This window comes from Chinchilla lanigera, unplaced genomic scaffold (genome assembly GCF_000276665.1).
Source record: "Chinchilla lanigera isolate Chin_1 unplaced genomic scaffold, ChiLan1.0 scaffold00012, whole genome shotgun sequence".
NCBI classification, from domain to species: domain Eukaryota; kingdom Metazoa; phylum Chordata; class Mammalia; order Rodentia; family Chinchillidae; genus Chinchilla; species Chinchilla lanigera.
Genome location: NW_004955413.1, coordinates 16733049 through 16751036, shown reverse-complemented (window position 1 = coordinate 16751036; position 17988 = coordinate 16733049). Strand labels below are relative to the sequence as shown.

The 17988-nt window shown below is 33.7% G+C and overlaps 1 protein-coding gene across 1 annotated transcript in view; it reads right to left on the bottom strand.

The window, feature by feature from the left end:
- LOC102014763 (solute carrier organic anion transporter family member 1B1) overlaps positions 1–17706 on the bottom strand; it is a 61540-nt gene extending 43834 nt beyond the window's left edge. The window contains exons 1-3 of the mRNA XM_005379050.2: positions 17647–17706; positions 14314–14459; positions 1847–1988 (exon numbers count right to left, since the gene is read on the bottom strand). Coding sequence (XP_005379107.1) covers positions 1847–1988; positions 14314–14397 — 226 coding nt within the window. The 5' untranslated portion in view covers positions 14398–14459; positions 17647–17706. The remainder of the gene's footprint in view (positions 1–1846; positions 1989–14313; positions 14460–17646) is intronic.
- Positions 17707–17988: the final 282 nt, after the last annotated feature.

Sequence of the window (17988 nt, the reverse complement as noted above, 5' to 3'; positions counted from 1 at the left end):
AAATTAATGCTTGAACGTGACAGTGAAATAAATACACTTCCAATAAGCAGGGAATCAGAAACATGCCACGCATTCAATTATTTCTAAAAATAATTGCTACTTGAAAATGTATTCCAGCAAACTAAAGAAAAGAGTTGAACTTACAAGAGTCAAGAATCAGAGGTAAGCAAAGGAACTCTAAAGCTCTTTAAATAATTGCTGCTAAGCAGCTGCAAAACTTGGCAAAATATTAGAATTAAGTTATTGATAAACAAGAGAGATAAAATGAATTAAATGTTAAATCTCCTGAAACAAAAGGTATTCTTTTAGGAGTTGGGAAGAACATTAAAAGGAGAGGATAGCCAAGAGAGAAAGTAGAGAGATTGAAAATGATCAAATTGTGTTATAAGTATGTACTGATTTTTCAAAATGGACATCACTATTGCAATATATGCTTTGCAAACATACACTTATAAAAATAATTTTGAAAAGCTAATAAGCTAATTTTAAAATTCTATATGCTTTCTTTATGCTTTCTTTTTCTTGTTTATGTAGTAAGTGGGAGAATGAAATACATAAAGGATGTAATATTTTCTGAATTACAAAAATGCAGAATTAAGAAGGAAAATATAGATATGTTTTCCCCATGCAATTACTTTTAAAATACTCAAATATGTTTTATACAATGATAGATGGCAAACCTAAAGAAAAAATTTGAAATCTATATGACAGATCTAATTTGGGGGCTTATTCAAATAATTAAAAAGGCAAATGAAGAAGAAAATATTAGTAGAGATAATAGTTACTGTGATGATTAATCTTAACTGATAACTTGATTGCACTGAGAAGTGCCTAGGAAATTAGTAAAGCATACTTCAGGGTTATCAGAGGTGATTGGCATGTAAGACAGCAAGCGAAAGGGAAAGACTTAAGCTGAATGTAAGCAACACTATCCAATAGAGTGGGAGTCTGGGTGGAACCAAAAGCCCAGGGACTCCATAGTCCCTAGCTAACATGAGGTGAGTATCTTTCCTCAGCCATACACTTCTGCCATGATATCTGTGCCTTGTTATAGGAATAAAAGCAATGGAGCTGGCTTACCATGAACTGAAATCTCAGAAACCGTGATCCAAAATAAATTTTTTCTCAGTAAGCTAAATTTCACAGGCTTTTGGTCATAATGAGAAAAAATAACTAATAGTGTACAAACTCATAATTTTTTAAAATTTTTAATAATTATGTATGCCTGGACCAGGAATATAGCTCAGTGGCATAAGTGCCTGCCTGGCAAGTGCAAGATCCTGAGCTCGATTCCTGGTACAAAAAAAAAAAAAAATTTTGTACACCTTCACTGTTGTAGGAGAAAACATTAAAATTAAAATGAAGAAAACAAAACAATGCCTTAAATGTTGTAGGAAAAACCCCAAACACAGTTAAAAATAGTATAAATCTAACACAATGTTCCAAAACTCTTCCATTCTCCCCAAATCACAGAGTCAGGTTGCCTCACAGCCTTTCTTCACACTTGGGCATCTTGAGAGACAAAGGCAAAGCTTCACAGTGTGTCAGTGTGAAAGCAGTGAGTCTTGTAAGATCACACTTTTTCAGTATCCTAACTGCTGGGTAAGTGCTAACTGCTGACATTTTGAGCTAGGTAATTCTTCATTGTTGGGGTCTTTCCTGTACAATAAAGGATACTTAAAAGTATCCTTGTTTTCTACCTCAGGTAGAAACAAAACTGTCTCCGTATAGTGCCAGATTGGCTGGAGGGACAGATGGATGTACTCTAGCTAAGAACTAGAGTCATAGAACACATGAACAGTGTTACCTCCTCACATGTGACTACTAAAATACACATAAAATTTACCCATCTCAAATCCTCCATCAATGAAACCAGCAACAGAAGAGGGCAGGTCAAATCTTCTTTCAATATGAGTAATGGCAGTTTTCATACTGACCCCAGCTATCAATTTACAAATAGAGCTGAATGACAGAGCTGCCAAGAACATCTAAAGGAAAAGCAGAAGGAAAAGGGGGGAAAATCAAGGGTTTATATGATGTTTATCGGTATATAAAGTTAAAACAATTTCTCCAAATACTATTTTATCATAAAAACCCTATCATTCTCCAATAGCAATTGGTACTTCTCAGCCATTTTAGTATATCAGCATTGTACAGATAAACCATTTCCTAACTTGGTTACATCACATTTGAGCAATATATTTAAGGCTTTATTTTAAACTAATGTCACGAACTGATTTATAAAAAGCTGGACAGCATTCTCAACTGGACATGGTGGCAAGTCTCTACTTTCTGTTGGATACCAGGCCAATGGAGGGGAGTGACCGCACATTCTCAAAGGCAGCATTTCCAGAAGTGTGGCTGAAAAAGAGAAATAGGGGCTGGCTATAAAGGTTCTAATGGTTGAAATCAAGGAGGAGGGAATTTCAGAAATCATCAGGAACTCTTATGAACATAGATACAAGAATAATCAGAGTCCTGTCCTAACAGAAGCTTTCAAAAAGTTCAGAGAAAAGTTTTATATCATCTGTGGCTTTAATCTTTAAAGAAATGTTAGCTTGAGACAAAACAGATACAAACTCAGAATTCTCACAGTAAAATCTTACATTGGTTGTACAAACAATAAATGGATAACAGATACAAACTCAACCAGCATGGTAGGATCTCTCCAGTGAGCTAGGATTTTAAAAGGGCATGAAATGAGTTAGTTACATTGATGATGTTTTCTTATGTTGTCACTGTAACTCCTACTAATCCTGTTCTTAATACAAGACTTCAACTGAGAGAAGGAGCAATATAATGACTTTCTCAGAGCTTAACAAAATGTCAAAGAAAGAAAAAAGCTAAAATCTTATGATAAACCTTAGGACACCAGTAGCATTAAGATAGAGAACTTTTAATAGTGAGTTTTCAAAACAAAGGCACAAATGTTTATAATCATCTGATAGCTTTTTAAATACTACTGGCAGAAAGAGAAGACAGACATTGAACTACGAGGTAAAGTCTCTGTTTACCTGCTGCCGTGGCAGGTCAGTTATTTATTATGATGAAAGTTCTGGACTTGAAGTCAGAGGACATCTCCAAGTTTCCACTTGCTCACAAGTGCAGTGTTGATGAACTTATCTGAACCTCGATTGATTCACTCAGCAAACATTTGTTGAGTAGCTGCAGTATGGCAGTTACTCTGCTAAGTGATGGAGTTGAAACACAGAGAGTAAAACAAAGACATAATACATTATGTAACACAATGGGCCCAACAAACTAGACAGATAGTGATGCTGTCCTATGTACTGACCATAATACTTGCTCATACAAATTTATTATGCTAAGAAGTATACAGAGAATTAATACAGCGATTAATTTTATCTGCATATATTATTTACAGATGTGATATCTGAGGAGGTAATAAGAGTTTGTAAATTGAAAAATAAATAAAACATTTAAAATAAGAAGCCACCGGTAGTGCAGAGAACAAACACATTTAAAAAACAGAAAGACTATACATACACAACAGAAAGAATTATGAAAAACTTTAAAATCCCAAATATTGGAGGTTAATGTACATGGTAAAATGTGAGATAAAGGCCTTAAATTTAATGGGTTAATTCCAATAGACTATATACATATATACACATATATGCTTAAAATATATATGTTTAAATATATGTATGCCTAAATATATATCTGCAAAGAAATCTATTAGAAATCCCAATTCAGAATATATCTTTTTATGATAAATATAGTTAGAGGGAAAAAAAGAAGTTTTCAGACACACTTGGGAAGAATTTTAAGAGCAAAATCAGATTTTGTGACTATAATGGAAAATAAGGATTCCAGTTTTGTGGCCAGATTTCTAGTTTAGAAAACTGAATATAGGAATAATGATAACTTGGGATGATAAATGCCAGAAAAAGAAGTTTGGATCCTAAAAGCAGTGAAATTGTTTTGCAAGCCCATTTGAGGTGCCTAAAAACAAACATAGACCCAGCAGACACAACTAAGGAAGGTCTGGAGCTCAAGAAAACTGTTTGCCAGGAGGTAGTTTGGAGATTGATCACTTTGCAAACTGCAAAGTGCTTCACCTGGCACTGGTGGAAACTGCTCAGACTTCAGCAAAGACCCTCCCAAATAGAATCACAACAGCTCAAACTCCTCCTGCCCAACAGAGCAGCTGAAGAGAGAAAACAGGGCTGACTGAGCTTTGGAATTTTCTCCCAGTGGTTAACCCATAGAGAGTCCTGCGGTGCCAGAGGACAGTCTCTCCCTTGCGAGTCTCTGGGAACCCTGGCTAGAGCAGTGTTTGGCACAGTGCGGAGTGACCAGGGCTTCCTGGTGGCTGCTGTTTTCACGCTCATCTTCCTTCCACTCCTCTCTTCCTGTGCACTTAGTTCTCACGCTGAGAGGGGTTCTCCTTCAGACCTTCCCACAAGCCCATTACAAGAAAGAGTAACCATTGCAACCAGGGAAATGTGAACTCCAGACAAAAGAGCAAGGTTTTGAGGAAGTATTCTTCTCCAAGGGAGAGAGAGAGAGAGAGAGAGAGAGAGAGAGAGAGAGAGAGAGAGACAGAGACAGAGACAGAGACAGAGACAGAGACAGAGAGAGAGAGAGAGAGAGAGAGCAAAGTGAGGTGTCAACCCCTCAAGAGGCAGCTCTTTCAGCACATACTCACCAAGAGTTTAATAGAAGAAAGACAGCTCCAAAAGAGATAATAGGAAAAGTCTCACACTTTAAACAGTTTGAGGAGAATTCCTTAAACTAAAAGAAGAATCTAATTCTGAAGATACTGAATAAAATTTATGAGACAAAGTGTACTAAATACTCAGTAAAAGTTCGTTTTGTTCTTCCGTAAAAGAAAATAAGAAAACAGAAAGAAAATAGTCATACTATCTAAAACTTAAAATTTCAGACTTAAAAATCAGACAGTAGAGAAAGCTAAAGAGTGATATCATCAAAAAGCATAAGATATATGGCTCAGTCTACCTGAGGTGCTATCACAAAGTATAGTACAGAACAAAACCAGTTAGTTTAGAATAAAACACAGGTCCTCATCCCTATGTGTCAGAACACCAACTACCTGGTAAGTGCTGTCTTCCCACCGCTTTCTCACATAGCTGCAAGGGCCAGAGATCCCCCTCAGCCCGTCATTATAATGGTCAAAATCCCTCTCATATATACTCTGCCTTTAGACCTAACCAACTTCCTAAGGGCCCACCTTCTAATATGATTCCTATGGTGATTATGATTCGAAATGAATTTTGAGGAGGCAAACTCACATTGTAACAACATGTTACAACATTTTGTGATGTAAAGTATAAACTAGCAATTCAAAAACTTAAGAGGCTGGGGAAATGGCTCAGTGGCACAAGTGCCTGCCTGGCAAGTGCAAGGTCCTGAGTTCGACTCCTCGTATAAAATAATGCAAATATCTGCAAAATTAAGGCCATCTCAGTGATGTATATAAAAGCCAGGCATGATGGTGCAGGCCTATAATCCCAGCACCGGGGAGGCTGAGGCAGCAGGATTGTTGCTAATTTGAGGACAGCCTGGACTACAAAATGAGTTCAAGCCCAGCTTGAACTACCTGGTGAGACCCTGTCTCAAAAACACACGTGAAAAAGCAAGCAGTAAAAAAGGAGTATAGAAAGGAGGGGAGATAAATTTTCATAATAAATTCGGCTGTTAGAAAAAATTCAGATATGTCAAGTAAGTGGACAAATTTGCAAGTTTAATGACACATTTTTTCTAAATTAAATGAATGGAAATAATGATATAAAAACAGAAAGAGGTGCAAAAAATAGATTTTGTTATTATAAGGTACTTATATAACCTGTCGAATGATATGAAGTTATTTGAAAGCGGACTTTAATTAGAATTATTTTTAAATATATACACCTAACATGATGGCAAACACTATAAAAGTAAAAAGAATAAGATGCAAAAAGGAAAAGAAAATAGAATTATACAAAATACTCAGAATTGTTATAGCAAAAAAGTAAGAGAAGTCAAAAAAAGAGAATGAAAAAATAGGAAAACTGTAACAAATATGGTACATAATAATCCAACTATATCAGTAGTCACTTTTAATATTATGATCTAAGAATGCCAGTTTAAAAAAAACCAAGATTGTCAGAGTATATAGAAAATTGAAACTCAATTATATGTAGTTCACAAGAAACCCATTTGAAATATAAAATATATTTAAAAAAATCAAAACAAAGAATATTCTGTGCTAACATTCATGTAAAGAAAGCAAGAGTAGCTAAATTAATTTCAGACAGAGGCAATTATAAAGCAAGGAGAGCTATCAGGGATAAATAAGGATGTTAAATAAAGATAAAGAAGTTAATTCTCAAAGCAAACATAGTAATCCTCATTGTATTTGCATCTAGCAACAGAGGAACCAGATTACTTAAAGCAAAAACTGGAATTGCTAAAAGGGGAAATAAATGGAACAACTGTCATAGCTGGAGACTTTAATACCTGTCCATCAGAAATGGACTTATACAACAGGGAAAAATACAGAGGACCTAAATGACCTCATTAAGACTTTTAGTCACCTGGATAAAACCATAAGGACTCAGAAATCAACACACATAAATATTCTCGACTGGTAAGTCCTTAAATATGTCCTTAACCCCTAACAAAGAAACAAAGGCAATACAATGGAGAAAAGATACTCTTTTCATACATATGCAAAATAATAAATATGAATGTACATTTTGTACACTCCACAATTGACTCAAAGTGGATCATATGTCAAGTCTAAAAGACATTTAATTATAAAACTTATAGAAGATAACAGTGGAGAAAATCTAGATGATTTGACATTTGGAAATGCCTTTTTGGAGAAATTCCACAGGTACAATCTATAAAAGAAATAATAGATAAGAAATTGTCAAGAAAATAGAGAAGTCATAGATAGGGAAAAATATTTGCAAAACAAATATTGGACAAAAAAATTGTTTTCCAAAATTTACAAACAACTCTCAAAATTCTAATAATAAAAAAAAAGACTTTAAATGCACCAAACACCTTCATACACTGTCTTCATAAAAGATATACTGATGACAAGCACAGGAAAAAATGTTCCATACCTGATATCACCAAGAAAATGTAAATTTAAATGACCATGGGCTAACACTGCAGAACCGTTAGAATGGTCAAAATCTGGAACACTGATAAGGCCAAGTGTTAGTGCAAAACAACAGGAACTATCATTCTCCACTGGTGAAAGTGAATAGTACAGCCACTTTGGAAGACAGCTTGATGGTTCCTACAAAATTATACATAGTCTTAGTATAATGCAGCAGTCATATTCCTTGGTGTTTACTCAAAGGAATTAAAACTTTAAGTCCAAATAAAAAGCTGCACCAAGATGTTTATAGTAGTTTTGTCCATATTGTGAAATCAACCATCATATGTAAAATCAGAATGTGTATATTTTGGTATATGCAATCAATGGAATATAATTAAGTGCTAAAAAGAGGTAAACTACCAAACCATTAAATGAAGGTGCCTTACAGGCAATCTGTTAAAGAAAGAGAAGCCAGTCTCATGAGGCTGACTTCAATTATATTTTGTAAAAGGCAAAACTAGGGAGACTGAAAAAGGATGAATGGTGGCCGGAGGTTATGTGAATGGATGAGAAGAGAGCACAGAGGATTCTTAGGGCAATGAAATTGCTCTGTGTGACACTGTAATGATGACTACATGTCATTATACATTTGTCTAAGCTCATAGGTGATACATGACTAACAGGAGATCAGGCACGTTCAGGGTGGTACGGCCGTAGACTAGACTCACAGCGAATCTTAATGTAAATCATGAATTTCAGATGATTATGTTGTGTCAGTGCGGGTTTATCAATTTTAAAATACATATAACTCCAGTGTAGGGTGCTGATAAAAAGAAAGGCTATGACTGCACAGAGAGAAAGTGTATAGAAATGGTTGTACCTTCCTTTCAATTATAATGGGAACCAAAGAACTAAGAAATTAAAATCTGTTTAAAGATGTTTGCAAGTAGAAAAGTTAAATTTAATTAACAATGTCTAACAGTAACTCTAAAATGCAATCAAGAAGAAATCTAAAACTGGTACCCTTTCCAAAACTTCCAGGAGCACAACATTCTAATGTGTGTAAACTGTTCTACTGTATAAGGAAAAATGGACTCATATTCTTCAAGACAAGACAACTCTGATAGTAAAACTAGATAAAAGGCATTATGAATACAGAAAAGAATAGATCTATATTACCTATAAATGTGCAAAAATTAGTGAAAGGCTGGCAAAGCTAATTTCATGAGGTATAATAAAAAATAAAATTCAAAGAACATGTTATTTATACCAAATATATACCAAATGATATACCAAAGATTTATATTGTCCCAAACCACTCAGCAAATATTTAAGAATTTCTCACATTTGAAAACTCTATCAATATACTTCTTCATCGCTATCAGAGTAAAGGAGACAGAGGCTTGATAAAATTAAAAATAAATTTATGACAAACTTATTAGGCATATAATAAAATATCATTAGATTGATGAAGTGTGTTTTAAAAGTAAATGTGCTAAAATCAGAAACTAGCAAACATAGTTATCATTTGCATTCAATATTGAATTTTGCAATAATATATCTATAAAGATTGAAAAGAAGTAACTAGATCTATAATTTTAAATGATTAAAAACATTTTTTGTTATTAAATTCTCAAAGATACTTCAGAAAAATAAGTAGAAATAATTTGAGTTTAGTAAATATTTTAATTATTATAAAATTAGCATATTAGTATAATATATTATTATTGCTTATATTATATATTATATATGTATATATGCATACATGTATATATGCATGTATATGTATGTGTATTATATATGTACATTACATATCATTACTCATTACATACATATTATATATGCACATGTCTGTTACATATATGTATATTATATGCAATTGCATGTAATATTGTATATTGCATATTATTACTTATTATATATTACATACATGTATATGTATATTATTACTTACATTACATATATTACATATATGTATGTACATTGTATTGTTAGTATATTAGTAATTTATATTCATATTATATGTATGTATATACATGTAATATATATGTGACACACATATATACATGTAATGTGTGTAATACATATATTCATATGCATATTATATATGTAATATATGTAAGAATATGTAATATATGTATATTGCATGTTATTACATATTATTACACATTATATATGTATATTTCACACATTACATATATATTGTATATGTATGTATATTATATTATTAATATATTAGTATATTAATCATTTATATTCATCACTAGCAAACACCAGGCAACTTGACTAAATAAGAAGATATTAGCTATAATAATATTAAAGAATATCAAGTATTTAGGAAGAAATTTGATAAAATATGTCTAAGACCTTTATGAAGAAAATTTTAAAACTTTAACATTGGTATCTTTTTTAAAGTTGGAAAGTTATATCACATTCAATCAGAACAGGCTTCATATTTAAAAGACTTAGCTCATCCCAAACCACTCAGCAAATTCAATGACTTTAATCAAAATCTCCAGAATTTTCATGAAAGTTAATAAAAGAATCTATAAAAAATGTTTTGAAAACCAAGAAGAATGAAGCTAATGTCAATAAGAGTACAAATAGATTGCTTACTCTAAAAAACATAATTTATGTGAAGCTCCAGACAGTATGTATCTCTACTGTAGGATTAAATTACCAAATAAAAAATAGAACCCAGAACAGAGTCATACATATATAAAACTTGATATAAAACAAAAGGGTGATAGCAGTAAAATGGGTAAAAGAAGGGCTAGTCAATAACAGAGCTGAAAATGGGAAAGAGTGAAAATTAATTTTCTGTTGTGCATTGTACACAAAAGTTAATGCTATATAAAGGAAGATTTTAATGTCAAAAGGAAAGTGCATGAAGTTTTCTCATCTTGCAATATTATTAATGAGTACCAAGTTATTATTTGGTCAGCTCAAATAAATAAAAATTAGGAATACTTGTTCACCAAAGAATTCACTGAGAAAGTAAAAATCTATTAAAATTAGAATTTATTCTTCTCACATATAATAAATTACCACTAATATGTTATATTCTTATAAATAAATCACACAGAAGAAGAAATAAACAAATGATCCAGTGTGAAAATAGGCAAAATATATGCATGAGTTTTCACCAAAGAGAAAGTACATGACTAGTAGATAAATGAAGCAATGCTCAATTGTAGCTATCAATGAATGTAAAACAAGTTCAAAATTAGGCACCATTTTATGCTCACTTAAATTGCAAAAATCAAGAAATCTGATAACACCAAGTGTTGGAGAGAACATATATCCAGCTTTTCACATATAGATTGCTGGTAGTCTTACAATTAGTATAATCCTTTAAAAAAACACAACATATTTCATATTCTAGCTATGAGTTCTCAGTAGTGTATGGTCAAGAACAGCTCCTGGGTACACCAGCAAATATGAATAATATTTATCTTCACATTATTTATAATATAAAAGAGTCCTGAAAACAATTCAAAAATGCATGAGCAGTGGAGAAATAAATCAGTGTATTAATATTTTGGGATTTTAATATGGTAATTAAAATGCATAAATTACTGCAATATGAAATAATATGGACGAATATTAACATTAAAACTCTCAGCTAAAAATTCTATAAGTAACAAAATACTCTGTCGTATAGCTAAAATAATCAAACAAATATACCTTTTAAAGAAATGTTTATAGACACTGGCAGCTGATCTTACAAAAAAGTAACCACCAACATTTCAGTTAGTCTTTACCTCAGACAGGAAGAAGCAGAAGCCAGAAAATTGCAGAAAGCAACATAGGTAGATAGGTCATTATACTTTTAGTTTGTGTGGTTTCATGGGTGTTAATTTTGTCATTGCAGATACATAAATACATAGATAAGCAAATGAACGTGTGGCTCAATGCATGGATGAGGATAGTCCATGTCGTAGACCAGTAATAAAAGTCTGTCTTGAATCAATACTCTAACACTGGTGTCCAAAGGTCGGAAAAAGTAAACGGAAAAGAATGTACAAGAAGCTTCTGTTTGCTTGCTTTCTTCCACTTAAAATTAACCAGGGTGGGTTGGATTAAACAGATTTTAAAATATGTATTAAAGCCAAAGTAGTTAAACTGAGGTAACACTCAGGTACATAAAATTAAAAAAAAAAAAATGAGGAGTAAAGGAAGAGGAAGGAGAAGGGGAAAAAAAGTTTTATCATCATCTATGGAACAGGCTATTGAAAGAGAAATGCTTCTTAATCCATCCTGTTATTCCACAAATATGTATTAAATGCTTGTTATGTTTGAGGCAAAAAACTTAAGTTTTCATGGAGCTTACTTCACAGTGTGAGGAGAGGGATGATATATTTAGTACATACATAAAATGTTGTTCTGCTTACTACATATAGGTGCATATATGTACAAATATGGTTTTACCTAACTCTGTACATGTGGATGGCCTTTAAAATGCCCTAAGGTCTATGACCCGTGATTGTATTAGGTAAGAGGACAAGGGATACTAAGCCTACTAATGAAATTAGGGTCGTTGACCAGATGACTTTAAAATAGAGGTCAACTGGGACTATGTAAGTGAAACCCTTGTAATCACGAGGCTTCTTTAAACATGGAAGAGAGGGGCAGAAGGGTCAGTGTTGATGAGACATGACCTGAGAAAGACTTGACAGGCATCAGTTGTTTTGGATATAAAGAGTCCCTGAGCCCAGAATTAGAGGTAGCCAGTAGAATGTGAAGAGGACAAGAAAACAGATTGTTCCCTGAATTTCTGAAAAGAAACATAGCCTTACCATCAATCCAGGTTTAGCCTGGTGAAACTCATTTCAGACTTCTGAACTTAAGAATGGTAAGATAATAAGTCTGTGATACTTTAAGCCATGAAGTACACATTTGTGCACATGCACACAACTATAGGCGTGTGTGTTTGGGGTGTCAGTGTCAGCTAGTGTTGGAAGCTGTGAAAAAAATCAAGGTGGCCAAAGAGTAATAGACAGGGTTATTTTAAATGGGATGGTAAGAGATGAGGTGATGTTTAAAGAGATGTGAGATCAGATTCCTTTAACACAGATAACCAAAAGAATATTTTGGAAGAGCCACCGGTAAATACAATCAGACATGAGCTTGGCTTGTCTGTGGAACGTCAAAAGGCCAATGTAGCCAGAGGAAAGGGAGCTGGAAGGAAAACTAGGAAATCAGTGTTGGTGGTTACATGGGGGGTGGGTTTATGCTGGCAGGGAGTGGGCATGACAGCCGAAAGGGAGAATTTTATTTTTGCCCTCTCTATTATTATATTTTGGACAAATAATGTGTTACTTTGTACAGTTAGAAAATATCTTACTGTGCAAAGGTGTGAGTAATTGGAAGAGTAAAAGCAGCAAACGTAAAGGATAACAAAGCATACACTGGGAGATTCTCTGGATCATAGTTGATAGAACAGAAAAAAACAGAAAAATGAGCCAGAAGAAATCAAAGTATGTTGTTACTGAAATGTGTTCATTATCTATTTTCACTTCATTATTTGTGGTCTTGGTGATTGAACCAAGGACCTTTCGACTGAGATATATCTCCAGCCCTTTTTTTTTATTTTTATAGACAGAGTTTCACTAAATTGTCCAAGCTGGGATGGTACTAGCAAGCATCCTACCTCAGCATCTCAAAGTGCTGGGATTACAGAGATGTGCCATCACACCCAGTTCTGTTTTCACTTTTTGTATACTTCTATCTCCCGAGTCTATAGAGAAAAGTCAGTAACAAAATGTGTATTTGTCTCTACACATGCACATGAACAAGAATAATATCCCACAGTTGCTAGATACTTGGTGATTTGATCTGAAGGTAAATTCTTAGATGTATGGAATGAGGAAGGCCAGTAAATCACCTACATTCAAATCCTTGCTTTGCATACCACCTGAGGGGTGCTAATGTTGTGAAAATTCAGTTACTTTAGCAATGTGGAGTAAAGAGTATAGTCTGGAATCAGACTGTCTCAGTTCAGACTTTGCTCCAGGACTTACAGAATTTTGGTAAAGTACAATGTCACTAACAGAAATAAGACACAAGACCAATGTTTGTCAGTTAAGTGCTTCATAAATCCTAGCTGCTATTGCTATTGTTTCTCTTCTCTTCTTTTTTGGGGCCCAGGTAACGTATTTTACACACACTGCTTGCTAAAGCCCGACTCTTGCCAACTTCTCCAAATATGCTCTATAAGAGGTCACTCTGAAAATCGTATTTGTTCTGGCCAATTGGTTGCCCCTTTGCTGTGCACGTATGTGTGAAATCTCCATATTTACCCCTGGAGAATGGAATGTAACTCAATTGCATTAGCTAGAATCTTCCCCTGTGACTATCATTCTGCTTCCAAAGTTAATCAGGACTTTATATGGCGTACAAGAACACAACTTCAACTAAGTGAAAAACTTAAAAGGTAAAAGGTGGTTGTAACTGACTCCTTGGTGGCCTTGAGACTTTCTCTGTGGAATTTAAAGGCATTGTCCTAGATTCAAACGTTTTCAATTTACAAGGTAGGCCATTTCAGGTAAATTTCTCAACTTCCCGAAGTCTTGGTGTCCTTACTCTGCACTGTGCTTGCCAAGTATTTTTCCCTCTTCAGGAAAGTGCCAATATAAGTTAAAGCCCCTTCAATTTTGTAACAATAGCAACAGGACAGTTATTTTTACCAACTTGTAAGTGGGAAGGTTAAATGGCTTTCTGAAGTCATCAACAAGGTCTTTATGCCCAAATTTTTAGTTATTGCAGATATCTTTGTTTGTTTCTTATTTTCTTTCTATATTACTTAAATTCTCAGAATAAAAAAATGCTGTTCTCTAAGACAATATTTAAACAGGTAAACATTGCAAAGTGATTCACAAGACACTAATTTTGTAGGGCTAGAGACTACTTCTAAGAATATTTTTGCATATTACCTATTACAACAAAATCTTTTATTTTAATCACATTTCCATTAAGAACCAAAGAAATCAAAGTATTTCTAATTCTTCAGTATTAATGAACACGCTGCCATCAGAAAAACCACCAAAGAAAGACCTTAATAAGATGTAACGACATTTAAATCAAGAGATGGATCACCTTACTAATATTTGGATTTATGCTTCAATTGAAAATTTGAATTTGAAATATGTTCTTTTTAACAATGGATTCCCTTTTCTATGGAAAAAAGTATTTCATTCTTTTATTTTACTTTGGAATCATGACGCTCATCCCACCTTGAGTGGATCGTAGCATCTTGCTTTCTTTTGCTCTGTAGATTGTGCCTCTGTCGTTTTATTCAAGTGCTGACATTCATCCATGATTGAATTATAGATATAATATTCTCAGTTGTCGTAAGTGGTTGATTTGAATTGTTCACCTACTAAAGCAGAAAAAGTAATTTATTTTACTTTAACAATATGCAATTTAGAAACAAGAAAAGCTCTAAGCTAAATATCAACTAAGGAGTCAATCAGTAATATTTTATCTCAGCCGACTATATTTCTACCACTGTACTAGGTACAGGACAGACAGCCACATATTGTTCTAGCATTAGGGAGATAATAATTTAGTTAGTAATGAATTTATGGGCAGAAATTTGAAACAAGAAGTAAATTTGATAATATAGGATCATATTCTATATGAGCACAGACTCCAAGTTACAGAAATTAAGATTCTATATTACTACATAACCAAGTTACATGATTTACAGAGGCCAATCTTTATGGCTTTACAAAGTACCCACCAGTGGCTTGCATATACCAACTACTAAAAAATGAAGAGAAAAGGTCATGAAATGAATTGGATGCTCTCAGATGGTTTCATAGAGAAGCTACCACTGGAATTAGGCTCACTATTCAAGAGAGAATTCAGAAATATGTAAAAACACAAAGTGTTCTACAAGTATCTCTCAGACCTGCCATGCCTGGCTTTCCACCATTCTGATCTTGCTTTAATTTTGTTCATTTACATTTTAAAGAAAATATATGCACACCAGTGAAAATGCAAGAGATCAGAAAACACAAATGTTCTTCAGCTTGTTCCTTCACTCAGAAATATGATACGCATTTTTAAAATATACTTTTTCTTTGTAGTGCAAATTATGGCATATTGGTAACTCTGTCCTCTTAACTTTTTAACCTGCTGACATATTAATTTTACATTGATAAAGGGCCTCTTTATTTTTCTTACTGTTGCAAGGTATTATTTTGCCTATAATATATATGACTAGAACCACATTAACTAGAAATTGTATAAAAGAAATTATAATTGAGAGACATTAAACCCTTATTCTAAAGACCAGGAAAATGAATTACTTCTTTTAATTCACTATTTTATGGATAAATTGTTTTTCACAGGTTTAGAAAATGTATTCATACTCACATATATGTACACAATATATGTTTATGTTTTTAAAAAATATACATGGAAGCATAAATATATTATTTAATAACATTGTAATTATATGTTTAGTATGTTATGTGTACAGTTAATCCTCACTATTTGTGGTAGTTGTATTCTATAGTTTATTAACAAATGCTGAACCATTGTTTCAAGGGAAAATATGGGGTTAAATTCCTGACAATCTCTGGTCATGACATTTTCATCAATTTACTAATACATTACCTGTTTACATACTGTTGACTTTACTAACATTGAATTAAGAAGCATGATACTGCAGTCTGAACCCAATGGAACATTACATAACACATTTTGTTTGGTCAAACATACTCACATGAAAGAACACTGCAGGAGCACAAAGAGTACAAAAGCTACGTCCACAGAAGACACATCACAAAAAAAGGAAACTTTTTACACCATGCACATTGACACAGGAGGCAGAGGGTCATGCTGCGCAACCTCTGCTGATATCATGGCAACAGAAACGTGTTACCACTGTGTTGGTCCACGTCAATTCCCATGAAAGACCAACGGAACTGATTTCATTGTTGCAAACACTTTTCTAGGGAGTAGGCAAATTTGCAAATACAAACTGCAAGGATCAGCTGCACAAATTACATATTCATTACTGAAAAAGATGTATTGATTATAGTATAAAATTTAAATAGTATAAATATATACTGAATATTTTATAGTGAGTAAATAACAACATTAAAAAACAGAACACTACCACGTATGCTTATGAGTGTATAAAAACATGAATAAATCTGTATCTATGTATAATTCAAGAACCTCCAGTTACTCCAGTTTTGGCCGGCTGCCTGTACCTGAGTGTGTCAGTTCCTGGGCGAGTTGGGTGAGCAGAAAATCACTACTTGTGTAGTTTTCACTTCATAAGCAATCTTTTGACACAATCCCTGCAGTTTTTTCCTATGAATATGTCTTCTGGTATCATTTCTTCCAGGATTAACAAATCAAGAAATCATTTTCTACCATCTTCATCCTATATTTGTAAATCTCTGAATGACTTGCCAGGAGGATAGTTCTCTTTTACCTTTTTCAGACTCTTACCTTTAGACTGTTCTCTCTACCAAAGCAAACATTCCTGAAATCTTGACAGCTATTGTTTCACCATTGCTAACACTGTTTACATTTCACTGGACTAACTTGTAGTTGTTTTGTCTCCTGGCCTCTTGTCTAACCTATAGATATCATGTCTATCCTCAGATTCTTTAAAAGAGTCCTTGTACTACACACACACACACACACACACACACACACACACACACACACACTCATTTATTCTTCCTATTTGAAGATCTTCACAACCTAAACCAAGCTCTTGTTTTAACTTCATTTTTAAATACAGTCACAAACATCTTTAGATATGGAACCACTGTACCAAGAAGAAAACTCTCAGCCCTCTGGAATGTTTCTGCAGAACATGTGGTGTCCTTCTTTGTGTTTTGAGTACACTTTGCACTAAACCTTGCTTCTTCACTATTCTCCCAGTAAGCCACTTGCATTAACCTCTCCCATCCTGATGTTCCACAGAAGAAAATACCTTGGCCACTTTCTTGATGTTGAAAAGCAAAGTTATATTTCTGAGTTCTCAGTTTGAGCCAGGAATTGTGCTGACCACGTTTGTCTCATTTAATTGGAGAAAATATTCCTTTTCCCTCACTAAGTCAAACGTCATTGAAATCGAGAAAGTAGAGGTAGCTAAATGTTTGGCACACATTCTATTTCTCAGTGCTTACCTTTCACTCCTACCCTCCATTAATCAGTTGAGAAATAAGGAGTCTACCCGAATAATTCTATAGAGTTGGTGAAACTTACTGTCCCTGGAGCACAGTTCAGAAAGGTACCCAGAGGTTCACCTTCTCAGACTTACAGCGCCTCTAGTCTAGAAAGTACAAACAGAACTGCAAACTTTATTCTTAAACTAGAAGTGTCTGACCTTCCATAATTTAAGACTATTGAAGCCTGAAGCATATCTGCCTCCAGAAAGGGTAGATGTCGAGAGCTTAGAACATGACTGTAAAGAAGACACAAAGCATAAAATTGGTGGTACGTATCATGACCACTAGAATATTTTTTCTTTGCAATCTGTAGGAATTCCTTACATAGAAGATATGTTGAAATTAGACAGTGTCATGGGTTCTTACCTGAACACTGACTCTCACAGCAGCAAAAACTCCAGCCTCTATCTGTTGCCAAAGTCTGTCTTTAAATTGTAGGATGGCTTTTAAAAAAAACCAATCTAGTGATGATTAACCATGTTGTGTCAACACCTTAAGCAAATAGAAGAAATTATCTAGCTGTTTCTAGTTTACTATAAACTTGCATAGTTTAACATTTGTATTAATGATTTCTCAGAACTTATACATTGCCATATATTAATATTATTTTTTCAAGTCCCTCTTTCTGAAAATGGCTTGCATGTTTTATTCAGTGAGCTTGGTTGTATCCAAATACTTTCTTTAGATGTATAAATACAAAATATCATC